Source organism: Podarcis bocagei, assembly GCF_964188305.1.
Source record: "Podarcis bocagei genome assembly, chromosome: 5".
NCBI lineage: Eukaryota > Metazoa > Chordata > Lepidosauria > Squamata > Lacertidae > Podarcis > Podarcis bocagei.
This window is the reverse complement of record NC_138129.1, coordinates 92117272-92144218: the sequence shown is the minus strand read 5'-3', so window position 1 is coordinate 92144218 and position 26947 is coordinate 92117272. Positions and strand designations below refer to the sequence as shown.

Here is a 26947-nt window from a genome sequence, read left to right as displayed (position 1 = left end):
TCTCTATCTGCATGGACAGAGCATTCCGAATTAGGTCAAGAACTGCCAGTCCCAATAGGTGGCCTGGAGATTGCCTAGTCTTTCTTAACTCACAAATTTTAAAAGATCAAATAATGCAAGCAAATAAGAAGAAAAAAACTCAGAATTGGAGAACAAGAAATTATAATCATGCGTGAAATACCAGCTAGGTTGAGGAAGAAAAGAGGAAAATATAAACGCTTAACAGATGCACTCAAAAAGAATAACATTCCCTTCCGCTGGGAATTCCCGGAAGGAATTTCATTCACTTATAAACAGAGCAGGAAGAGGCTGAACTCAGAGGAAGAAGCAAAAAAAAAAAAAATTTGGAGGAGATATCATAAAGCATTAGGAGGGGGAAATGGATGGGACAGGAGAGATACGAGAGAGGAACAAGGGAGTGACAAGGGAGAAACAGAGGAAGATACAAGATGTTAATGACAGAGTAGAAATAAGGAGGAACTTTTAGATGATATACAAAGCAAAACACTTTGACCAGAATATTTACATATTTTATTAAATTTTTACAATCAGCAATTATAATCAGGTACACAATTTTATATACAAGGATTATATATACACTTTGAGCTCAGACTTCTACATCACAGTACACAGTTGCCCTTAGGAATATTGTACACACTTAAAATTACCAGACAGTAAAACCCAACAACGGTCGTGTTGCAGCACCCCTTATTACACTTTTCATAAATTACATCATACGAAAATATATGGCTGTAAATTGGGCTGGTAAAAAGTCTTATAAAATCTGGATGTACGGTTATGCATTCATAGAATGTTTCCTCTGTTGTCCTAACTATAGGGTTTCCCTGGGATCTCTATGAACCTGCTATAAATAACTCCGCCGAAAGAAGCACAAGACAGCAGGTTTAGGAAGATTCTGATTAGAAATTAACCCTGTTATTGTGCCAGCTCATTTGATACCCTCTCCGCAAGGAACGCCTCAACCACATACAGGAATGCTTGTCCAAAAAAAGGGCTTCTGTTGTGATATGAAGATATTAACTCATAATTGGTAAGCTCTCTCCAAAAGACAAGTCTCCAAATTTAGCTACTAACATGTAAACCTTTTTTTGCTATTGTCCAACAGGCTTATGGCTATGATGAAGAACAAAAAATATATAAAAGGGCAACCTATATCTGAGGTAGACTCTACCACCATTCAGATGCTCCTTTCTAATGGCAAGGGAATCTTTCAATAATCCCTGAATTAATGAGGAAAACTCAAAAGGTGTGCAGATATTTCGATGTCAACACATCAACTCAAAAACCCACATTATGGACTATGTACAAATAAGCAGCAGGTAGCTCACACTCTTAATAAATTATCGGTAGGAAGAAATGGAATTTAGCAGCTGCTGTTTTGTCTAAAACACTTGGTGAAGATACAATGACTAAAGATTCAGTTCACCAGAAACACCAGTTCACCAGAAACACCATATGAGCCGTTACTATTGAAGGCCTAATGGAAATAGCAGTTTGATGGGGTAAGTTATAGCCTAGGACAGAGTTAATATTGAGAAGTTTTTTACGAGTGGCACTATTACTCAGACATGCAGAACATCCCACTTGCTTTTTACAGTTCTAACTTAAAATTAAGTGCATTTGGCCCGAAACGCACACATTCTCCTCTAAGCTCTAGGCCTAAGTTACTAAAGGACACTTTAGAGAAGCCTCTATTCAAATTCCCTGAAGGAACAGTCCACGTACAAAAAAATAATAATCATTAAAAAATTAAAGCCTCCGGTCTAAACATAATTCATCTCTGGGAACTCCACAAAAAAATGCTGAAGGCCCCACATCTAACACTCACATGTGCAAATGGGAAAAAAAAGAATTGAAAAAAGTTAAAGGACACTTTTATTCATTTGTCCACTAAGATTTCGCACCACTGTTTCATCCATAAGAATAAGGTCTTTCCACCTGGCTGATATGTTTTTTAGAAAGATGCCTTTGCACCTTTTTGTGCTAGGATCAATCCTCGGGTTCAGACTGGAAATGAACCTAACTGTTATATAGCCAGTGTCTAAGGATTTGTGTTGCATGCGACATTACACAATCTGGGACTGGACGGAAAAAGGTATATCTGCCCTTTGAACTGCTCAGTTCACTGGGGTACAAAAGCAGAGGGCAGGTTTAGTTCACATACCAGTAGAATCCCAACAGATGCAGCTTTACTTTCTCCCTATATGTATGTCTAAGTCAACGATTGATAATTCACTTCTATGGGGAAGGTAAAGTGCTGTTTTAACAGTTCCCGCGCTCCAAAAACGCCCATCACCGAATGAATTTCGCCTCCGGTGAGAGCACTAGGGTACAAGCCCTCCTCTCCCCACATACAGCCCAGGGATTCTGCTAGTTCTCAATTAAAACAAAAACACATTTATACATAAAGTGGCAGAACAGGGCACAGCACATACTGTGCCGTGTCAAATCAGTTTCCTACAGCCAAAAAACCCGAGAACAATAAAGACAAACGTAATCAAGACTGGATATAAATAAGCAACGTCTGGCAGTCTTGCGTAGATGCAACTGTATTATTTTTCTTTGTCTTTTAGCTACATGTGGGTTTGTAAAAAAAAAGAAGCTCACTTTAAGACATTTGTGAAACATGATTGCTGTCAAACACACTAGGATTTCTACAACTTTTATTTTTTTAAAAAAAAATCTACACATGATACCAGTCTTTCACTGACTTCATACTTTCCTATGGACATACTGGCCTTTTGTGCACAGAAATTTAAGCTGTATACAGGAATAGAGAGATGTTACTGATGTAAGGCTGATTTAAAGTTGCAAAAAAAAAAAAATGAAATAAATTCTATCCCAGCACTATCTGATTTGGTACCTTTCCCAGAAAATCGGCAAGTAAGTGAGTTTGGCTTATTTTAGCTCACGATTCACTGTGCAAGGTTCAAAATCAAAGTAATGGGAGTGTAGAGAAGAGGCTATGCCCCATTACTCAGATTCAAGTTTCAGAATTAACTGCGGTTTTAATTTTTTTTTCTTTTTTTTTTGCTAATCGAGCACATAGTCTGTAAATCAAAGGCAATCTTGACTTGAACTAGGAACTTAAAAAAATAATAAATCCAAGTTATCTTGGTCGCTCTTCAAAATAATAAATGGAAGATGTGATAAAGGAGGTACAGCTCACTCGCTATATTAAGTGGCACAGGACACGTCAGAGCTGCCTGCTGTTCTGCCCTCACTATAAAGGCCACCACAGCCTGAAGTACCTTCTGCCATGTCTCCATAAAAAGGCTTCTGAGATACGGTAGAGACCCTTGAAAAAGCATCATCGCCAACAGCCAGCCTGTAGCCATCATGTGCCGTGCCCCAACTAGCCATCCAGACTCGGTGGTGCATTGAAATCCCCGTTTCATTCATTCTCTGCTTCCTAAGGCTTAGACAAAGTTCACTTACAGCAACGTGGAACGCAGGAGGGATCCAAATCATTCCCTGAATGAACCTCCGGGGCGACAGCACCAAGCAAAGGAACCCTGCAAATGGGTCAATTGCACATTCCCATTTTCCATAAAACAGGGGGAACAAAAACAATACAAATTTTAACACATGCTGGCTTTTGCCAATGGAACCTGGCTGCTCGTCGCAATACTGAACAATTCTTTTTTTTAATTTTCAGATGCTAGGGTCTTTACTATCCTCCATCAACTTCACCACTTTGTAGTCCCACAAGCACTTTATTAGAAGTTATAGTTCATCCTTTTCCATCATTTCAAAAGCTTCTATGTCTTCATTCCAATCAGCTAATATTGATTCCATAGACTGTCCTTTATTATTATCCCAACTATCAGTGGGACTGGAGTCAGTTTCAATCTTTGATTGTTCCTCGGGGTGATTTTCCAAGTCTGATGCTTGACTACTAGTTTCCTGGAGTTTATTAGTTTCCTGGAGTTTAGGGATACAGGATTCCTGGTCCATAAGGGAAACACTATTGCTGCCCAACTCTGCAGGTGACTCCAACCCAACTTCTCCTTCTGGGTCTTGACTGACCAAGTTCAAATCTGCCGAAATCTCTTCTGACCTCTGGTTATGAGAATCATTATCAGATGACTTCTGATCCATGCTTTCCATTTCTAAATCTTAAGAGGGGAAAGGAACACAATGATTTTTTAAACAACTGTAGTTTATGGCTCTTGAGTACAGTCGCACCTTGGAAGCCAAGCGGAATCCGTTCCAGAAGTCCATTCGACTTCCAAAATGTTCAAAAACCAAAGCACGGCTTCTGATTGGCTGCAGGAAGCTCCTGCAGCCAATCGGAAGCCATGGAAGCCCCGTCGGACGTTTGGCTTCCAAAAATAGTTCGCTAACCGGAACAGTCACTTCCAGGTTTGCGACATTCAGGAGCCAAAATGTTCGGGAACTAAGCTGTTCCAAGGTAGGGCTGTATCTGTTTTCAAGCTTTTATCAAATAAACACAGCTATTAATAATGTCATAATTAACCCTCTTATTACACATGTTTTGTGTGTAAGAGTTTGAGGCTGATAGTTATTTTTGGAACAATCCCAAAAAAAAATTCTGCAAAGAAAGGTCTCTAAAAATCAATTACTATAATCTGCCCAAAGGAACCTTTCAGTCTGAAATAACCAGTGGCTGATCTTTCAAGTGGTTTATCTTCCCCAAAGGTCCTAGGGATTATTAGTGTCCATATGTCACCTATGGGACCAACATGTGAACAGCACCTCAATGACTTGAAACATACACTACTCATGAATCAAGGATTAGGCAATTCTGGTTCGTCTTGCATCACAATTCAGCATTGTCAAAGCGAACATCCCAAAGGAGAAATGCTCTCAGAATTTTGGGCAAAAACATACAGATGTTTGATACTTACTGCTATCAATAATGTAGTTTGGAATCATTTTATCTTTAAATATAGTTGCTGACAATCCAAGGGTAGCACAGGAAGAAGGGAAAAAGCACATATGCATTTTAAATTCAGAAATTTCCTAACTTACATTGGCAATTCATTCACTAACATAGCAGCCGCTTTAGAAAATGGTTTGAAGGGACCGCACACCAACACAAGAATACTGTTGACATGCCCTCCCTGCGTACAAAGGCATCCTCGCTTTTTACTTTCAGACATCTCTGGAAGATTATCTTTATGCTATGGGGTCTATGACATCCTTTAAAATGTCCCTTGAGCAGCCAATCAGTTTAATTATTGCTTTGTATTGCTTTTAAATGTCTTTATGTTGTTGTACACCGACCCACTGTTTTGTGAGAGAGCAGTTCCCAAATGCTTTTATAAATAAAATGTGATACAGTGGTCAGAAAGTTGCCACCTGAAGAGAAATATTCTAGGAACATAAAAGGCGGGAGAAATCCAGGGAGCTTTAAGGAGAATGCTAAAGGTAAAGGACCCCTGACCATTAGGTCCAGTCGTGACTGACTCTGGGGTTGCAGCGCTCATTTCACTTTATTGGCCGAGGGAGCCTGCGTACAGCTTCCAGGTCATGTGGCCAGCATGACTAAGCCGCTTCTGGCGAACCAGAGCAGCGCATGGAAACGCTGTTTACCTTCCCACTGGAGCAGTACCTATTTATCTACTTGCACTGTGTGCTTTCGAACTGCTAGGGTGGCAGGAGCTGGGACCGAGCAACGGGAGCTCACCCCGTCGCGGGGATTCGAACTGCCGACCTTCTGACTGGCAAGTCCTAGGCTCTGTGGTTTAACCCACAGCACCACCCACGTCCCAAGGAGAATGCTAACTTAGCCCTAATCAAGAAGAACCTACTTGCATCTTGAAATAGGTATGACAGGCCTGCAAGCCATCTTAAGTCAGCCTTTTAAATTATGTTCCTGCTAAAACACCCCAATGGGAATCAACAGGACTTCAAGGTGGGATAGTGCTCAAACTGAGATTCATCATGCCCAAGGCATATCCACTTATTTATATGTTTAGCTACTGTAGTCTTAAAACATTCTACCAATTACCTGAAAACCTGAAAAGTTAGACTGACAAGTGTATAATTTCTTTGATTTTTACTTAAGTTGGTGTTCTATTGGCTACCTCCTCAGTCCTTTGGGAAGACTGACCTTAGTGCTGTTATGCCAGACATAGGCACACTCTGCCCTCCAGCTGTTTTGGGACTACAACTCCCATGATCTCTAGCTAGCAGGATCAGTGGTCAGGGATGATGGGAATTGTAGTCCCAAAACATCTGGAGGGCAGAGTTTGCCTATGCCTGTATTATGCGTTTGCTGATCTTCCTGAGACTCGCATTCATCCTGTTATTTTGGCCTCTCTCCTCTTTCTATATTCTCCCGTGCTGAAATTTGGACTGAATTAACTGAGCCGGGGCCAGCTTTCACACGCTAACATGGTTTTCGCTCTTACCTCTGTCTTTTGCTTTGTCAGAAAGCAGCACTTCTACAGCTTCATATTCCTGGATGGCATCAAGGATAATACTGCCTTCCTTGTTGAACAGAAACAGCATTGGCAGAGTGATGTCATCTGTATTCTTGCCGTCGCCTGCCATCTGGAAGAGAGGGGCTGTGTCGCTGCTGCTTCCTTCATTGTCATCTAGGTGGAACGAGCAGGGTTTCCATTAATATTAACTTTCACCCATTGAATTCTCAGTGGAACTTGAAAGTTACTTGGACCTTCAATCAGTGTAAAACCTGGTTAGCCGAATTCAGACCAATACAACCAGATTCACTTATACAGTGGTACCTCGGGTTACATATGCTTCAGGTTACAGAGGCTTCAGGTTACAGACTCCGCTAACCCGGAAATATCACCTCGCGTTGTGGGTTAAACCACAGAGCCTAGGACTTGCTGATCAGAAGGTTGGCGGTTCGAATCCCCGCAATGGGGTGAGCTTCCGTTGTTCGGTCCCAGCTTCTGCCAACCTAGCAGTTCGAAAGCATGTCACAGTGCAAGTAGATAAATAGGTACCGCTCTGGCGGGAAGGTAAACGGCGTTACCGTGTGCTGCTCTGGTTCACCAGAAGTGGCTTAGTCATGCTGGCCACATGACCTGGAAGCTGTCTGTGGACAAACGCCGGCTCCCTCGGCCAATAAAGCGAGATGAGCGCCGCAACCCCAGAGTCGGTCATGACTGGACCTAATGGTCAGGGGTCCCTTTACCTTTACCTAAGAACTTTGCTTCAGGATGAGAACAGAAATCGTGTTCCGGCAGCACGGCAGCAGCAGGAGGCCCCATTAGCTAAAGTGGTGCTTCAGGTTAAGATCAGTTTCAGGTTAAGAACAAACCTCTGGAACGAATTAAGTAAGTAACCAGAGGTACCAATGTAAAGGTAAAGGTACCCCTGACCGTTAGGTCCAGTCGTGGATGACTCTGGGGTTGCGGCACTCATCTCGCTCTATAGGCCGAGGGAGCCAGTGTTTGTCCGCAGATAGCTTCCGGGTCATGTGCTTGACTAAGCCGCTTCTGGCGAACCAGAGCAGCACACGGAAATGCCGTTTACCTTCCCACCAGAGTGGTACCTATTTATCTACTTGCACTTTGACGTGCTTTAGAACTGCTAGGTGGGCAGGACCTGGGACCGAACAACGGGAGCTCACCCCATTGCAGGGATTCGAACCGCCGACCTTCTGATCGGCAAGTCCTAGGCTCAGTGGTTTAGACCACAGTGCCACCCGCATCACTTATAATACATACCAATTTTAAATAAACTTCTAGCTGCCTCTTTGTCTACAGGTGCTGGTACTTATCTTTAAAAATCCTTAATGGCTTGGAACCCGTATACTTGAAGGCATGCCTCTTCTCATACTTGAAGGCATGCCTCTTCTCATACAACCCACTGTGAGCTCCTCAGGAAAGGTGGGATATGAATGCAATACAGGCAACCAGACCATCTTGAGGACTTCAACAGCCCTTAACCAACCACCTACTCTATCAGAAATTCATTATTCAACCACAAGTGCTTTTTCACCTGTGAGGCATCCTGTTTTCTGGAATAAACTCAGTATGAGGCACCCACACTGTGATCCTTTAAATGCCAAAGTATTTTTTTATCTTATTTAATGAGACAATTTGCATTGCCGAAGCCTTAACCTGGGTAATAGTTTGAATTACTTCATGCCGTACACTGAATTAGAAGGAGGGTAGTATATAAATGTTTAAAAGGTTTTAAATAAATAAATACTATAGATAGGCTGGGGTACACATCGAAATTACTCACATTAAAATTATTAACGTGCACGAGTCACGCCTGCCTTAACATTTCAAGTGTCTCACTGTTAACCAAAAAAACTTTATATAGGTTTTCTCTTTCACTTACCAATAACAATGCCACCTATAGCCCCAGCTTTTTGGATGTTCCGTGCCTTTTCAGCAAACATGCACTGCCCTCTTTGCATCAAAGCAATTTTATCCTTCAGCGCTTCAGGGTTGGTGATCTCAGAGCATCCATTATATGGTTTACTGACTGCAACAAATCCTCTTGCCTGTTGAAGAGATGAGAGGCTTTAGTATACGGTATTCAAGCATGTAAACATTTGCACTTTTTGCACTAAAATAAATGAAGAGCGTACTAGGAAATACAACCATCATCATCATCAGGGCAAGATTTAGGTTTGATGGGGCCCTAAGCTACTGGAGGTAATGGGGCCCGTTATATGCCCAGCTGTCCTTTGTCAACAACAAATTGTCACTGTTTTTTTCTGTTGAATATATACTATACGGTAATTTATGGACCTAACAGATATCCAAAGCCATTTGCACATGCAGAATGTAGGCACCCTATACATAGAAATGAGCAAACCAGTTACAGTGGTACCTCGCAAGACGAAAAACGTGCAAGACGAAAGAGTTTTCAGTTTTTTGGGTCGTTCCGCAAGACGAATTTCCCTATGGGCTTGCTTCGCAAGACGAAACGTCTTGCGAGTTCTTGCGAGTTTGTTTCCTTTTTCTTAAAGCTGCTAAGCCACTAAGCCATTAATAGCTGCTAAGCCATTAATAGCCGCTAAGCCGCTAATAGCTGCTAATAGCCGTGCTTCGCAAGATGAAAAAACCGCAAGACGAACAGATTAATTTCGTCTTGTGAGGCACCACTGTATATTTGAGGAAGCAGGCTAGCAGGCGGGGCCCATTACTTACATCACAGGAGCCTACACAACACAAAATACTGTTGCTGTACGTTGGTTTTGTTTTATTTGTTTTTTATCTTATATTTTGGAATCGTACATCCAGGTTTTCTTTAATTTTTTGGGGGGCCCCCAAGAGAGTGGGGCCCTAAGCTATAGCTTGTTTAGCTTATATGTAAATCTGGCAGTGATCGTCATCCAACCCAGGGCTGGCGCTCTTAAACCCAGTGAAATCTAACAGCTTCAGCACACTGCACTGGATTGTGCCCAATAACTGCAGTGAAGGCAGTTATTCCAGAACTCATTCATAGAACCATAAAGTTGGAAGGGACCCCCAGGGTCATCCAGTCCAACCCCCTGCGGTGCAGGAATCTACTGCCCACCGTGGGGCTCGAACCCTGAGATTAGGAGCAGAGCTTCATGTTCTACCGACTGAGCTATCCCAGTAGGATGATTCATTGCATGCTAAATCAGAATAGTGGCATTTGAAGCTACTGCAATTTATAAAAATGTGTTGCCTGCAACAAATCATGCATCAGCTGATGCGCAGGAAGTTCAATCACGCTTTCCAGATTCATTTCTATCTGCCCCACACCTGACATCACATACACTGTCAGGTATGGGGTGGGTGGGTGTGGTTTCGGGCAAATGGCCTGGTGGGCAAAATGGGGAGCCTCAATTGGCTTCATACATAATACAATCTTGCCCAGCGCCTATTCAGACTGTTCCCCTCCACTCCATTTCTTGACGAATGAGTTAGCCATCTGCTTTTGGCCTTAGTTATTCAGAGTTGCTTTGTTTTCTTGACTTAGGGGGCTTCTAGAACAACTCCTCTTCTTCTAAGAGAACAGGGAGAACATAGGTTTAAAGAGATTGGAAAACATTTATGGAATATACGGGAAATAATTGTGTACAGCTGAAAACGCTGGCAGCCTTAAGATAAATTCAACAAGTTTAGATGGATGCAATAATGGAATACTGAATGGTATAGTTTATATATACAGGGATTTATGTATGTAAAGTAAACCACGAAAGAGAAGAAGGCAAGTCATTGGTATCTTAAGGATGTATAAATGAGTATCTTAAATTGTAAAACAGAAAACTTAATAAAATTATATAGTACTCTTTCTTTTAGATACATTAAATTTCTGTATGTTAACAATTTCCCATAAGTTCTGTATAAACCATACAAGTGGTGTTTTTTTTAATCACAAGGCTGTAAAGACAGAACGCACCCCTGATTTGTGTTTGGAGAGATCCATTCCAAACTGCGCAGGCCCAGCTGTCAAAACCACTCTGCCAAAGAACGGGTGGGAAACAATTTGAACGGCACGAGGAGGTAGCTGCTGCTCTTTTTGCTGTTGACTGGACAGCTCAATCATTTCTTGCATGAACCGTAGACCATCCTCCGCATCGAGTGAGCTTGCTGCCTAATGAAAAAGTAAGCAATATCTAGCATTTTTTCATTCTAACCCTGCAGACAAAACATACAACAGTATTTCCTGAGGAAACTTGCTAATTAGTTTATTCTGAACTTCTAGACACCCAGCGTTAGCCAAAATATTTTAGAATTAATTTTTGTTTTTTTAAAAAAAGTAAATAAACCGTTATTTGTATCTGACAACACTTCCAAGGGTATTTTCAGTATAAAATTCCACATGCATACTAAAAATATAAAAACACAGCAGCAAGACACAATACTCCTCAGTAAAATAAAAATAACAGTTCCGAGAACTCAACATGCCCTCTGGAATAAAGCAGCCCTACTCAGTGCCAGAAAGTCCTCAGCACAGGTGAAGAGAAAGGCTAACCTGGAAAGTTCTAGAGCATCGGTGTCACCACTGAAAAGGCCCTATCATGGTAATGACCTCAAAATTTGAAACATATTCAATTCAACTTCGCAGCTTAACACTAACAAATATTTTGAAAAACCTGTCTCCCACTAAACATTCAGACATGATTGAATGGACTACTAGACAGTATAACTGTGTTACTTAGTTTGTGTAACATCAGGAAAAAGGACTTGTTGTTCAACAGCTTCACAGAAATTAGGACAAGTATTTCAAGGATACTTTCTGGTGTGCCTAAATTTAAGAGTGACAAATATCTGTAGTATCTGTAGAATTTGTACTGTTAAAACAGAAAGGGGTCAAACCATCGTAAGAGGTGTTGAAATTTTGGGAGGTTGGATAGTTACAGTGGTTTTGGGGGTGGAGTGCACATTTTTATTTATTTATTATTACTTGTCAGGGCTGCCTCAGGTCTCAGCTCACAAAAGACCAACGCCAAGCTCTTCTTATATACAAGGATGTTTATTGCAGTTCATTATTGGTTCCACAATCGAGGCGTGCAGCCCCACATCTGTTAGCCTTAGACCGCTGAAGTCCCCTCTGAGTCGGTCCCTCCCCTGCACCAGTTTAAGAAGCTTGCGCTGCTCCACCTCTTCCTTTCTCTCCTCTTCCGCAGGGTCTTCCCGCCCGCTGGGGTTTCGCCCCTCCTGGATTCCCCTGACGCTGAATCCCCAGACTGCTCTCCCTCCCTCCTGCGGGCTTTGGGACCTGGCTCCTCCTCCGGGCTCCCTGTTCTTCCGCGCGCCTGCACATTTGAACTTGGCGCGCGCGCCCAACTTCTAACCTTTCTTTTGACAGTTACACTACTCCCTTCACTACTCCCCTCCCCTTCCGGGAGGACAGCTTGCTCTGACCTCCCCTCCTTCTCTGCTGCCGAAGCTGCTTCCCCCATCACAGTGGAACCTCCTCCCCCTTCGCTGCGCTCTGGTGGGGAAGCTGGTCCTGACTCCCAGCTGCCACTTTGGGATTCCCTGCTGGCCCCTTGCCCTCGCTGCGTCCCCCCTGGGACTCCCCTTGCTTTGACCACAGGCGCCCCCTCCTGGGAATCCTCAGATTCGCTGGAGAGGCTCATGGAATCCTCCGACCCACTGCCATCCTCTTCCTCGCTGTCCTGGGATTCCTCCCCATCGCTCTCCATCTCCTGCCTCCCCTGTGCCTCTGTCCCTGAACCCCTGGCATTACTACTTTGTCAAAATACAAAATAAAAATAAATGATGTGAGTGTATAAGGATTAGTAAACAAACTCAGTGACTTAAGGGCAATACCCTTATACGTCAGTCCAACTGAAATACAGTGGACCCTCTGGATACGGATTAAATTCGTTCTGGGGGTCCATCCACAACCCAAAAAGTCTGTAGGCAGAGACACCGCTTCTGAGCACACGCACGGTGTGATTGCTTCTGCGCATGCGGCGAAACCCGGGAGTATACACTTCCAGGTTTGCCGCATTCGTAACCTGAAAGTTACGTATCCAGAGCGGTATGTAACTCGAGGGTCCGCTGTATGAACTTATTAAGTTTTTTTCTGCCATTAGTTCCGATGAGCTATTGGTATCCAAACTGGCAGGGTCTGGAGCAAAATGAACTGATTATAAATTAAAAATGATTACAATTAAAATCGTAATTCTAAATAAATCATTATTTTATATGCATGTAGTTTGTTCATAATGGAAAGTCTTACCGGTAATTTATTCCAATGTATTATATCCATATTTATACCTCTCCAACCTGTACTATAATTAAACTGAAACAACTTGTTCCAAATAAAATAAAATAAAATAAAATAAAATAAAATAAAAAGAGTGCCTGCTTGACAACTTCCTACTGAGGACAACTACACTGAGGGGCTATGACAGGGCAAGATCTTACTTGAATAGCATGTTGGACCAGCTGGACTCTTCCATCTTTGAGGTGAATCAAGCTGACTCCCATCTTCTTTAGAATCTCTAAATGCTCAGGATTACTGGCCATGAAATCCCTGGCTCTCAGGGGGGGCTTTGGTCCGGTGCCCAAACTCTCTTCCCTGCAAGAGAAAGCATGCCATCTACATTTTAAGAACTGAATTGATGGTGCCTGAATAATATACATGAGGTGCGTAAGACTAAAACATGCTATGCGTAGCCGGCAGAGGCCACTGAACGGGTAATAAAATGCATGAAAAGGCTTCTGGAAGTTGGCAGTCTGAAACACAAGCCTTGCTTTCTCTTATTGGACGCAGATGTTTTTGACTACAACTCCCATCATCCATTACAAATAGACAAGTTGCAATCAGGCTGGGAAATTCTGATACAAGAACCTTAGGCATATTCCATTGCAAGGAGTCATCCAAACCAAGCTGTATCAAATGATTTCATTGTTATGTGTTAGTCAATGCATAAAAGTATATCAGCTCAATATAAGCAGCTGTATCACCTAGTTAGGGACGCGGGTGGTGCTGTGGTCTAAACCACAGAGCCTAGGGCTTGCCGATCAGAAGGTTGGCGGTTCGAATCCCTGCGACGGGGCGAGCTCCCGTTGCTCGGTCCCAGTTCCTGCCCACCTAGCAGTTTGAAAGCACATCAAAGTGCAAGTAGATAAATAGGTACTGCTCCGGTGGGAAGGTAAACGGCGTTCCATGCACTACTCTGGTTCGCCAGAAGTGGCTTTGTCATGCTGGCCACACAACCCAGAAGCTGTCTGCAGACAAACGCCAGCTCCCTCGGCCTATAGAGTGAGATGAGCACACAACCCCAGAGTCATCCACAGCTGGACCTAATGGTCAGGGGTGTCTTTACCTTTACCTAGCACATAGTTATGAAAGGTATAAATGATCTTACGCTCTGGAAACACCCCTAGGACAACTCTTGTCCACCACATTTTTCAGAGGTTCCCTGATGCTCTGAGCATACATTGGGTCATTTGGAAAGAGGATCTGAGTGTTGGGGCATGTCCAGTCAAAGTTGCTATCATCCAATTCTGTGTATTCTGTAGTCTGTAAATGGGAAAAGAGGGAGAATTTAAGCGTTGTTTTCTCTTTCTTTAACCATGCGCAGTCACAATATCCAAATGTGTTTGCAACAAAAGCACAATTATAAACCTTCCAACCACAAAAAGAAATATGCAGTTAAAATGTCAATCAATATATTGTTACAACTGTACAATTCTATGGTTCTATGTAAGGAATCAGTTACAAAGGACCAAATTTTCATTTAGAAACTCATAACCTAATTTACTTTTGCATAAACAGCAAAGCGTGACACAGCTTGTGCAACAATGGAAGAATAATCTAAAAATATTCTAAGAGTTACTTTTACTGAGGAAGATAAAAGCTAGCCTGCAATTAAACCAATTCAAAAATATGAAGCAACACTCACAATATTTTTCCTAGGGGCCGTTTGGTTTGCAGTAGATAGCCAGAGAGGTAGCAAATGAGCTTCTGTGGTAAAGATATAGTCTTCTATATCGAAAGTCAGGTCTTCCTTATCAGCAAAGAGCAGGTATAAATATTTAAACATTTCAGCCAGGAAGAAAGAATCCATCCTAGAAAGAGGAAATAAATAGACTAAGTATCATTTTTCCTTCTTGATACACAGTCGTACCTTGGAATCCATTCCGGAAGTCCGTTCAACTTCCAAAGCGTTTGGAAACCAAAGCGTGGCTTCCGATTGGCTGCAGGAAGCTCCTGCAGCCAATCGGAAGCCCCATCGGACGTTTGGCTTCCAAAAACAGTTCGCAAACTGGAACACTCACTTCCAGGTTTGCGGCATTTGGGAGCCAAAACGTTCGAGAACTAAGCTGTTCGAAAACCAAGGTACGACTGTATCACTAAGAACAAAATGAAAAACAAGATATACTTTTGAGTAAAGTCAAAATGACAACTAATGGGAAGAACTTCGCTAAGTTTTTCCAAAGAACGCATACATGGATAAAGACTAAATAGCAAGAATTTCACGTAAAGGATCGCTTAATCTCACATGATCCTGCCCACCCACTTGGGTCACTGATAGAAATCCTGCTCTGCGCCAGCATCTTAAGGGCCTTCTCAGATGCTGCACCTAGTGGCAGAACTTCTTCCTCCAAGGGCCAAGTCTGACCGCCTCCTTATTGACATTTCACAGCAACTCAGTCCAGACAGTCCAGTTTGGCTGTGCCTTGAATTATTTGTGTGCTGTTTTGATGTTGTCACCTTATTTTCTGCTTCTGATGAGGGCTTGGACTCCCCCAAAAGTGCCTTTTCACCAGCAGACAGCTATTTCTGTTCATAGAAGGGGCATTTCTGCTGTGAGAAAAATGATCCCAACTTCTTCTGCTTGAAGACCTTTCAATTTTGCCCAATTATGCCACAACAGGAGTGGGAAACTTTTTCTGGCTAGTGGGCCAGATCCTAACTTCCTTGACAGCAATTCTGTCAGGTGGGTGGGATCACCTGACATTATTATGAGGCAGGAAGTTCCCCATGCCTGCAATTCATCTTCCGTTAGGGTTGCACAAGTTTACAGAACGGCACTATACTCCCACCTGTGGTTGTTTGGATCTAAGCCCTTGTTTTCATGCTATTTAAATGTCTATTGTTAAATACATTAACAAGTTAAATACTTAAATTAGGTGCCTTGAGGAGGATCCACTATATATATAGCTTAATAAAATAAAATCATGAAGCACTTGTTAACTTTTAGTAAAGTATTAAACCAGTGAAGATTTAATGTACAAAGAAATCCTACCAGCATGAATGCATGGTTGCAAGATTAAATTAGCAAAACCTATACTTGTTATAAACATGGAAAATCAATAAAAAAAATTGAAAAGAAAAAGAAGGTACTTTTTATCATATGTGGTGGACGTGTCCTAAGGTAAAAGACTGCTGGGAAAAGATTTATAATGAGCTGAAAAAATGTTGAAAAATACATTTGTTAAGAAACCAGAAGCCTTTCTACTTGGAATAATAGGATGTTAGATTGTTTTTGTATGCCACTACAGCAGCAAGACTCCTACTAGCTAAAAATTGGAAATCCCAAGAAATACCAACAGTAGAAGAATGGCAGATGAAGATGTTGGACTTTTTGGAGCTGGCTGACCTGACTGGAAGAATCCGCGATCAGAAAGAAGAGGAATATCATGAAGATTGGAAGAAATTTAAAGATTATTTAGCCAACTATTGTAATATAAAATAATTAGAAGTCACTCAAAAGTACCATAAAGGCTTAGTCCTAAAATAAGAATGAATTGTAAAGAAATATGGATTTAGAATATTAAGAAAAGAAAAGATGAAAGTAACTTGAAGGAGTTTATTTTATTACAAAGATGATTTGGAGAGCTGTTACAAGGTGATACAATGAAACTCAGGTAGGGGGGGTTCAAGGAAGTCAATTAACAATGAAAGATAATTTGGGTTTCACAAGTAATATGTGTTTATATTTTTGTTTCTTTTTCTTTTCAGTATTGTAATGTGTTTTCTTTTGTGTGTTTTTTGTGTTATACTTGTTATAAAAGTGGAAAATCAATTAAAAAAATGGGGGGGGGGAATAAATTAGCAAAACCTAGCAACGCTTTTCAGCTAATTACCTGTCTTCATGGCTTCCAGTACGAACATCCTTCATAGCAGCAAATCCACAAGGTACACGAGCGTATTTATTTAAGTTTTCAATTAGTGTTTTTCCTACTTCTAGGTAGTAAGGATCTCCAGTAGCCTGTTTTTAAAGGAAGATTTGTTGCACTTACTCCTAGAGATACGCTACACACACATTACATTCTTATCTGTTATTATACTTTGATATTTGACTTCTGCACACATTTTAAAGCCTTGGATTTAAAGTCAAATTGCACTGCTAAATACATCCTAGCCTGGACGGAAGAATATTCTCAGAGGGAGAACAGAGCTGAGAAACTGTTTGCAGTCAGCAATTCAAGGGGCTTCCCAGCCTCAATAGAAAGCTCCTTTATCTTGTGCAACAAGTCAGAAAGTCTCAAGCTCATCTTATTGTTAAAAATACTTGCTCTGCATAAGTATTGTTCTTGACCATGCATAAGAAGGTGTCAACCCTCTGAGACTGGAAGTACAGCCAACCCACACCACAAACAGGGACAAATCAAAAGCCCAGGAAGTATAGATGGAAATTACCATTCTCTGCTCCTTGCCCTAAGCATCTAGTAACAATCCTACTTATATTACCTTTCAGTTTGGAAGCTGGACTTAGCTATCCCAGTTCATAATCATCAATAGGCCTCCTTTTTCAAAGCCATCTAAGGTTAGAGGCTGTGTGAAGTAGTACCTGCTGGCATAATTTCAGAGCAAGTGAAAGAGAAAAATCTCTTCCCACTATTCATGATTTTGAAATACTTTCATATCCTGCCCCCAAGCCCCAGTTAATTCATTCATTCATTCTAAGCTAACAAACCTAATTCTCTTTAGTCTTTCTTTATGGAGAAGTCGCTGCATATTCTTAACCACTATAGATTCCTCTTTCTGTACCTTATCTGTGCCTGTAATATTCTTCTTGAGATAAAACAACCACTTCAGTACAAAGTTATTTTAGTGCAACTGCATCAGTGTCATAAAAAGGTGTTAACATTTTCAATTCCTTTCCTAAGATTATCAAGGATTTAAGACACCTTGAATTGGAAGAACGAAATCTTACTTTATACAAGAAATAGGTACTCTCTGCAAATTCTGGCCTTAAAGGATGTTGAGCCCAATGAACCCGGAAGTCTGTTGTGAAAGCCTGAAGGAGAAAAGAAGAAAGACATAGGGAAATACTAAACTGTACAGTACTTTGGTCACAAATGCTATTATTATTATTATTATTAGTAGTAGTAGTAGTAGTAGTAGTAGTAGTAGTAGTATACCACACCTTCATCCAAAGATTGCAGGGCGGTTCACAATATAAAAATATAAAATGAGAACACAAAATACGTAATAAAAGCAGGAACAGAACAAAAGCAATAACCCCACCCCCACCCACAAACACATTTAAAAGGACAGTGATGATAATCGGCCAAAGACTTGGTAAAAAAGAAACATTCTGCCTGGTGCCTAAAAACTTATCAAACCGTCCCTGTTATCCAGGCAGGCAGGTGTTTTCCTTTGCGGTAGTCCTCACCTGTAAAATGAGGAGTAATCATCTACATCACAAGGGTTTTGTGTGGATGTAAATAGCATTCCTAATATGTTAGGTGCTATTTTATTATTCCCGTTACAGATTAGCTATCAAGAGAAGTTTGCAAAGTTCACTCAAACATGACAACTCTATGCTAGGCCAAGGTCTCTCAGGCTCTCGTCTGACATTATCCACTGGGCTGCATAATCTCAGATACAGGGAAAGGAAAGAGACCAAGATATAGGATAGCATCCAATTAGTCCTATTCGGAGTAGATCTACTAAAACTGATGAACTTAAGATGTGTCCAATGATTTTGAAGGAAATACTCAATATGACTTAGTTGGATACCACTCATAAAACTAGATTTGAAAGTAAATGAGTTGTGCACATATGGCAAAGCTTTTCACGGTATGAGTGTGATGTAGTGGATAAAATGGTTAAAGAGTTGAATATCTGGGTTTGAATCACTGTCGTGCTGACACGTTTGAATCACTGTCACACTGACACATTAGCCAAACCCTGGCTTCCTCACTGCATTTTGTTTGGAAAGAACCAGGAGCACTGGTTCGGATGAGACACTAGACCAGTCTCTCCCCATTCATGTGCAACCATTGTGTGAACAAGTGAGCACAAACATGGAAAAAGGAATTGCACGCAGATCTAGTGATGCATGGAAAGATCTTGGTCAATCATATGAGCAAGAAATGCACTAGCCTCCAGTTCCTACAGGAGGAACAGAAAGTTAAAAAAATAAGATCAAAATATGCAAAGGGATGCTGATTAGTGCATGAATGTCTAATCAGTAATTAGAAATCAACATCTCCCCTTTCACGGTATTATTATTATTATCATCATCCCCACAATGATAATAATACAAGCCTACCGCCTTACCTCTGGAAGAAAGTTATGCTTTTTTATCACCTGATACAGCATCTCATGAGTTTCTATAGCTGGTCTGATATCACCTTTCAAGACCTATAATCCAAACAGATAGTACCAATGTAAGGCCATTTAGATATGCCACTTTCCTGTCAGATAATGACCAATTCTGTATCTCCCACCACCTGCCCCCAGCCCATGGTTCTTTCTTTTTCTTACAAGGAAACACGAGTGAGCAGAATGGCACTTGGTTAATTAAGCAAAAGGCAAAATAATCATGTGTACACATGTGCTGAAACCAATGCTTAACATATATTTAGTTTGGTATGTCAGGTTGGCCATATGTTTATATTCTTAGCGTTAAAGTTATCAGCTCAAATTCAGGTACTGCTTGGATAAAGTTGCTTTCTGGAAATCTTAGATGCCAAACCAGATATTTCCAAGAGTACTCATGTGGTATAGAGGAACCTGTAAATTAAACAATGCTTATGTAATGATATTCCTAATGCATTCCCAGCCACAGAAATTTCTACTCCAAAATGATGGGGGTGGGGACAGGAAAATTCTCTGAAACCTTGCAAAAGGCAAATAAGGAAGGGAAATGTGCTCTCTTATTTGCGCAATCTCTCCTTCCTCTTCCCCCTCCCACCATGGTTTTTGGCAAAATGGCTGCTGCAGAGCAGCAAAACACAAAAAAGTAAGGCTTGTTTAAGGCTGTTTATTTGTCTTGAGTACCATAAGCCGGACCAAATTTAGAAGCTACCGTTTATAGAGGAAGGAAAGGAAGATTTACCAATAAAGATCAAAATACTGAGAGAATATTCTAGTCAAGAAGAAAATAATTTTGGAACACTGTGTATTAGAGGCAAGAGAAGGAAGTACAAGAGAAGGAAGTAGCAGCTAATAACATAAAAGAAAGAATTTAAGGATGTATAACAAAATATCAACAAAACTCCTTAAAAATGTGACAGTAGGGCATTTATTGGGCTATTGGTAAGTAAGCATTATTGTACCAAAGGCCATGACAAAACCATTAGAGCTATTGCTCTAACGATACTATGAGCCTATTTTAGATGTTTGACATGCTTTATATAATATAGAAATGAGAAAGATATGCTCCTAGTTAGTGGAAATTTAATTTTACAAAAATCTGATTTCATTTGCAGAACACAGCCACCAAGTGTTGACTGCACAATGCTAACACGGCTGAAGACAGCAATTGTAAAAGATTATTCTTCCCCACCGGATGACTTTTCCATGACATCATATTTCAAGTTCAAAAGCTTACTCCAACCATTCTTTGCCATTTTTTTTCCAATTACAGCGTCCTGAACATTTCTAGAGCTTTGAAAACAAATACTTCTCACACTCAACCCCACAACTAAATAGTCATCATTGGACTGAAAAGTTAAATGCTTCTGCACCTCTGATAAACCTACCTGCAAACCAGGGAAAAAGGCTAGTAGAGAGTCCATCCAGGTCCGAGCATTAAGCATTGGTTTGTGTATGTGCACATCAAGCAGGAGAGGTGGTTGGCTAATGTATCTCATTATGGCATCATAATGCTGCAAAACATCAGACCCTGGTGAGCCCACATTCATTTTTCATACCAAATTCATTTGCAAAGTTGAGATCTAAACACACTAAATTGTAGGTTGCACTCGCCTCTCCTTAACGTCATGCAAAACAGCTGAGAGGACACCGAACCACACAGGAGAATAAAGGTAAAGGGACCCCTGACCATTAGGTCCAGTCGTGGCCAACTCTGGGGTTGCGGCGCTCATCTCACTTTACTGGCCGAGGGATCCAGTGTACAGCTTCCGGGTCATGTGGCCAGTATGACTAAGCTGCTTCTGGCGAACCAGAGCAGCGCACGGAAAAGCCGTTTACCTTCCCGCCGGAGCGGTACCTATTTATCTACTTGCACTTTGACGTGCTTTCCAACTGCTAGGTTCGCAGGAGCAGGGACCGAACAACGGAAGCTCACCCTGTCGCGGGGATTCGAACCGCCGATCTTGTGATCGGCAAGTCCTAGGCTCTGTGGTTTAACCCACAGCACCACCCGCGTCCCTAGAGTAAGTCATAGAGGCTTCCTAATCAACAAGAGTCCAGCTGAGAAACGAGGGTGGGAAGGACTCATGCAATTGGCCGCAACAGCAAGGGGTGAAATTTCTGCCACGCTTGGCTTAACGTTGGATAATTTTAGTGAAGTGCATTCGTTAAATGAAATTAAACAGGCAGGAAGGCTGGAGGGGTGTCATTCCAGGAATTTCTTGTTCCTCTTTGAATGATTTAAAGCTTGAGCTCCCACAGCCCTGCCATACAACCAAATTGCTAAATATCACACAGATTAATTGTTTTACCCTCCCTTCGTGTTTGAGCCGGATTGTGACACGTAAGCTGCTCTGCCTTTAGCACATCGCTGCTCAGTAAATTCCCTCAATCTTTTAGCCAGGGTGACATCCGGATTTAAGCTATACATCTGATGCTGGAATTTGTTTAAGTATTTTAAAGTTGATGCATCAAGAGTTCATGTAAGGGGGCTAGCAGCCTTTCACCTGAAAAGCGTTTTACCCAGAGAGATTAGCTTTAATAAAAAGCAACACAGTCCAGTCTTCATGTTTCGCAAATATACTGCATCTGTCAGCATCGCCCTTGAGCCAGTGCCACTAACTGGACTCATACACTTCAGCCCCGACTGGGCTAGGCGAGCTGGGTAGCACTTCCAGAGACCACCTTCTGCACAGGAACAGGTCAAAGTGCTGTGGACTCACAGCTTAGATTTGTGAGAACCGGATTCACTCCAACAAGACAGTCATTGCACAGCAGAGTACAACAGAGTATAGCAGAGCATAAACGACTCAGAGAGCAGCTCTGTAGAATAACTACTTTTATTCTATCTACAATTATAATACACAACTATGTACAGAGCTAAATGAGGTCTAATCGAAAATGCTGAACTGCACTGAGTGTCTGCAGCTGCTCTTAGCAGCAACCTTATCTATACACACGATCTCTCTCTAACACTCAGTCTCTCTCTCTCTTTGATGTGAGGCTGGAGCGGAATTACCGTATTTTTTGCACCATAACACTCACTTCTTTCCTCCTGGAAAGTAAGGGGAAATGTCTGTGCGTGTTATGGAGGCAATGCCTACGGGTGGCATGCCTACGGATTTTCCTCCTCTAAAAACTACGTGCGTGTTATGGTCGGGTGCGTGTTATGGTAAGTAGAGAGCAGAAACCGCCCCCTCCTCTCTGGAGAATCAGCAGAGAACATCAGCAGATTCTTGGATATGGGAGGGGTGAAATCTCCTCAGCATCGTGTTTGTTTATAAAATTTACATTTCCAACTCACAAATGTAGCCAATATTTCACTACTAAGCCACTTTGAATAGGGATACTCAATTAAATTCAAGGGGAATCCTTTTACAAGCCCTTCCTGTAGATTTATTCATGTCTGGAGCCAGATGGACTTTTATGGCAAGGAGATACATTGACCAGTGGTCGCTTCTTAGGATATGCCACGGTACCATGACAAAGAATATTTTCTGGTTCTGCAATAATACATTATTGAGGGAAGAAGTGCAACCGATGCTGCAAGGAGCCATACAACTCATTATACCTCATGAAATGCACAACCCCTGAGTCTCATGCAAAAGACTTACCGTGTTAAATCTTTCCAGAAAACTGTCATCTCCAAGCAAGACGTAAGCCTTTAATAAATACTCGTAATATGAATCTATACCTGCTCCAACACCACTATCTAGGAAAAAGATGAAAAACCTGTTACATATTTAAGATTGAGCTTACAACTAGTTTTCATTCCTGCGAAAGAAGCCCCTGTTAAGAGTTTTGGCAGGAGTGCAGCCAGAAACAAACAAAGAAACTGAGAAGCTGCACTCAGCACAATAATAATAATAATAATAATAATAATAATTTATTATTTATACCCCGCCCATCTGGCTGGGCCTCCCCAGCCACTCTGGGCGGCCTCCATAAAAACCAAAAATACAGTAAAACGTCACACGTTAAAAACTTCCCTGAACAGGGCTGCCTTAAGATGTCTCCCGAATGTCAGATAGTTGTTTATCGCTTTGACATCTGCTGGAAGGGTGTTCCACAGGGCGGGCGCCACTACCGAGAAGGCCCTCTGCCTGGTTCCCTGTAGCTTTGCTTCTCGCAGTGAGGGAACCGCCAGAAGGCCCTCGGCGCTGGACCTCAGCGTCCGGGCAGACTGATGGGGGTGGAGACGCTCCTTCAGGTATACTGGACCGAGGCCGTTTAGGGCTTTAAAGGTCAGCACCAACACTTTGAATTGTGCTCGGAAACGTACTGGGAGCCAATGCAGGTCTTTCAAGACCGGTGTTATATGGTCTCGGCGGCCGCTCCCAGTCACCAGTCTAGCTGCCGCATTCTGGATTAGTTGTAGTTTCCGCGTCACCTTCAAAGGTAGCCCCACGTAGAGCGCATTGCAGTAGTCCAAGCGGGAGATAACCAGAGCATGCACCACTCTGGCGAGACAGTCCGCAGGCAGATAGGGTCTCAGCCTACGTACCAGATGGAGCTGGTAAACAGCTGCCCTGGACACAGATTTGACCTGTGCCTCCATGGACAGCTGTGAGTCCAAAATGACTCCCAGGCTGCGCACCTGGTCCTTCAGGGGCACAGTTACCCCATTCAGGACCAGGGAATCCTCCACACCTGCCCGCCTCCTGTCCCCCAAAAACAGTACTTCTGTCTTGTCAGGATTCAACCTCAATCTGTTAGCCGCCATCCATCCTCCAACCGCCTCCAGACACTCACACAGGACCTTCACCGCCTTCACTGGTTCTGATTTAAAAGAGAGGTAGAGCTGGGTGTCATCCGCATACTGATGAACACCCAGCCCAAACCTCCTGATGATCTCTCCCAGCGGCTTCATATAGATGTTAAAAAGCATGGGGGAGAGGACAGAACCCTGAGGCACCCCACAAGTGAGGGCCCAAGGGTCTGAACACTCATCCCCCACCACCACTTTCTGAACACGGCCCAGGAGGAAGGAGCGGAACCACTGTATAACAGTGCCCCCAGCTCCCAGCCCCTCAAGACGGTCCAGAAGGATGCTATGGTCGATGGTATCAAACGCCGCTGAGAGATCCAGCAGAACTAGGAAACAGCTCTCACCTTTGTCCCTAGCCCGCCGGAGATCATCAACCAGTGCGACCAAGGCAGTTCCAGTCCCATGATGAGGCCTGAATCCCGACTGGAAGGGATCCAAATGGTCCGCTTCTTCCAGGCGTGCCTGGAGTTGTTCAGCAACCACTCGCTCAATCACCTTGCCCAGGAATGGAAGATTTGAGACTGGGCGATAGTTGGCCATCGTGGCCGCATCTAAAGATGGTTTTTTAAGAAGCGGTTTAATAACCGCCTCTTTCAGCGGGTCTGGGAAGGCTCCCTCACGGAGGGAAGCATTCACCACCCCACGAAGCCCATCGCCCAGTCCTTCCCGGCTAGCTTTTATAAGCCAGGATGGGCAAGGATCCAGGAGACAGGTGGTTGGTTTCACTCGTCCAAGCAGCCTGTCCACATCCTCGGAGGTAACAGATTGAAATTGATCCCACTCAACTTGACTAGACAGAACTCTAGCACTCTCCCGCCCCGGCCCTGCTCCCACGGTGGAGTCTACTTCTTCCCGAATCTGGGCGATTTTATCTGCAAAAAACTTTGCAAAATCATTGCAGGAGAACATGTGGCCCGTACTGGGCCCCGATGTTGCAGGTGGTTCCGCTAAATTGTGAACCACCTGAAAAAGTCTCCTGCTGCTGTTTTCTGCAGATGCAATAGAGGCGGTGAAGAAATTCTTCTTCGCCATCGCTATCGCCACTTGGTAGGCTCGACGTTGAGCTCTAACCTATGTCCGGTCAGATTCGGAATGAGTTATCCGCCACCGGCGCTCTAGCCGTCTCAACGATTGTTTCATTGCCCTCAGATCCGTGGAAAACCACGGGGCTGTCCGGGCTCCATGCAATCGGAGAGGGCGCTTCGGAGCCAAACAGTCAATAGCCCTGGTTAACTCCACATTCCAGCGGGCCACCAGGGAATCGGCTGAAAGGCCATCAACATGGGATAAAGCATCCCCTACCACTCTCTGGAAACCATTTGGATCCATTAAGTGGCGGGAGCGGACCATCCGAATTGGTCCCACCTCCCTGCAGAGGGGATGGGTCACAGAGAAGTCCAGTTGCACCAGGAAGTGATCTGACCATGGCACTTCTTTCATTTCGCTTTTACTTAGTGTCAGATCACCAACATCCATAGAGGTAAACACCAGGTCCAAGGCATGTCCACGGCTATGGGTTGGGCCAGACTTATTCAGGGACAGCCCCATGGAGGCCATGCTTTCCACGAAGTCCCGAGCGGCCCCTTGTAAGGTCGTGTCGGCATGGATGTTAAAATCCCCTAGGACGACCAGGCTAGGTGTCTCCAGGAGAACATCCGCCACGACCTGAAGCAGCTCGGGCAGGGAATCCTTGGTGCAGCGGGGAGGTCGGTACACCAAAAGGAATCCTGTACTGCCCCTATTGCCCAACTTCCAGAACATGCACTCAGAAAACTGGGTCTTCCCAATAGGACGCCTGGTGCAAACTAATGACTTCCTAAAAATCACTGCAACCCCCCCTCCCCGCCCACGTGACCTGGGTTGCTGTGCGTAAGAGAAACCTGGTGGACAAGCAGCGGCAAGGACAGGCCCATCTGCTTCATCCAACCAAGTCTCTGTTACACATGCCAGGTCAAATCCTCCATCCATGATCAAGTCATGGATGGCAGTGGTCTTACGAATCATTGACCTGGCATTGCACAGCAGCACCTTCAGGTCACGTGGGTATCCCTTGCTGATTCTAGTATCCATCCGGACAGGACCAGACCCGGAGGCAGGGATAGTCCTCAGACAACGACTAAACCTGCCTCCTCTGTAATGACATGGTCTGGTCTTAGCGTAACTCCTCCTCCTACCCGTGATCACTGAGATCGGTTGTCCCAGTGCATCCCCCCCTGTGGGACAATACAATATTTTCTGTTTTATTTTTAAAAATCCACATGGAACAGGGGGGGGAGTAGTCTTTGCCACCCTGATGGGCACCTTCCACCTTGCCAGCTCTTCAAGGGCTATGTACCAGCAAACACACAGAGGTAGGTGCAGCTAAAATGGTACTGCCACACATCCATAGCCATGAATACAACACATTCATTCATTCAGTCATTCATTTGTTCGTTCATTCACACCCCACATTCATTCCCATCACTGTGCTGGACCGAGAGCAAAGGTTTAGCTCTCTCCAGGGCTGCAGTGGGACTATTTCCCCACCATTGCTGGGTGTGGAGAAGGCGGCCAGCACTCCGACAGGGAAGAAGATGGGGACTGGCAGTCCACTTCACACAGCTTCGCAGGCCTGATCCAGGCCACAGTGTAGTTTAAGGAAATACTTTTCTAGCATTCTGTTCATCTGCATAAAACGCTTCTATCAATGTGAAGACACAATTCCTTTTATTTGCTCTTCTACTTGCAGGAGTGTTTGCCCTTCTTTAGGTAAAGATGGTTGAACCAAATAAGACTAAGGGGAGCAGCCACAAGCAGCTCATCTTATTTATAGCCCATACATTTAAAAGGTTAACCACTCATTCATTAGGTTGTAGCCTGACAAATCCTAGGTCTCTCATGTCAGGGTCAAGCATACAGGCCTCCCCAGCATGATAGAGGTCCAATAGTGCATAGATGCTTTACAAATTCCCATTTCTGCATGAGCCATAGAGGGCACACAGTTGCAAACTGCCATACCTTTGCGCACCCAATCACCCGTATGAATATTAATTGTGACTCCCACCAAGTTGCTGCTGCGTTGCCTTTTCTCCCAAAGAAAATCAAGTGCCTTCCGTGCATATTCCTGCAGCAAACAAAGTCAACATTTCCAGTTAAATGCTGTTTAAATACAATGGTGAAAATGGAAAAAAAAATCTGATGCAAACAACTGGTTGATCAATTCATTCCACA

General features: G+C 43.1%; 1 protein-coding gene and 1 long non-coding RNA gene across 3 annotated transcripts in view; one reads left to right on the top strand and one right to left on the bottom strand.

Annotated features, from left to right (window-relative positions):
• Window positions 1–508: 508 nt before the first annotated feature.
• EDEM3 (ER degradation enhancing alpha-mannosidase like protein 3) overlaps window positions 509–26947 on the bottom strand; it is a 42085-nt gene continuing 15646 nt past the window's right edge. The window contains exons 8-21 of one of the 2 annotated variants that reach the window (XM_081194361.1): window positions 26735–26840; window positions 22584–22681; window positions 20358–20483; window positions 18931–19014; window positions 17579–17662; window positions 16506–16630; window positions 14318–14483; window positions 13781–13935; window positions 12834–12987; window positions 10351–10545; window positions 8311–8476; window positions 6402–6587; window positions 4893–4940; window positions 509–4139 (exon numbers count right to left, since the gene is read on the bottom strand). In XM_081194361.1, the coding sequence (XP_081050487.1) occupies window positions 3748–4139; window positions 4893–4940; window positions 6402–6587; window positions 8311–8476; window positions 10351–10545; window positions 12834–12987; window positions 13781–13935; window positions 14318–14483; window positions 16506–16630; window positions 17579–17662; window positions 18931–19014; window positions 20358–20483; window positions 22584–22681; window positions 26735–26840 (2085 nt within the window). In that variant the 3' untranslated portion in view covers window positions 509–3747. The remainder of the gene's footprint in view (window positions 4140–4892; window positions 4941–6401; window positions 6588–8310; window positions 8477–10350; window positions 10546–12833; window positions 12988–13780; window positions 13936–14317; window positions 14484–16505; window positions 16631–17578; window positions 17663–18930; window positions 19015–20357; window positions 20484–22583; window positions 22682–26734; window positions 26841–26947) is intronic. The other variant, XM_081194362.1, reaches the window with a different exon arrangement.
• Window positions 20490–22566, top strand: LOC308587175. Its single transcript, XR_014008263.1, has 3 exons — window positions 20490–20642; window positions 20999–21989; window positions 22147–22566. It is a non-coding gene; the product is annotated as an uncharacterized lncRNA (long non-coding RNA).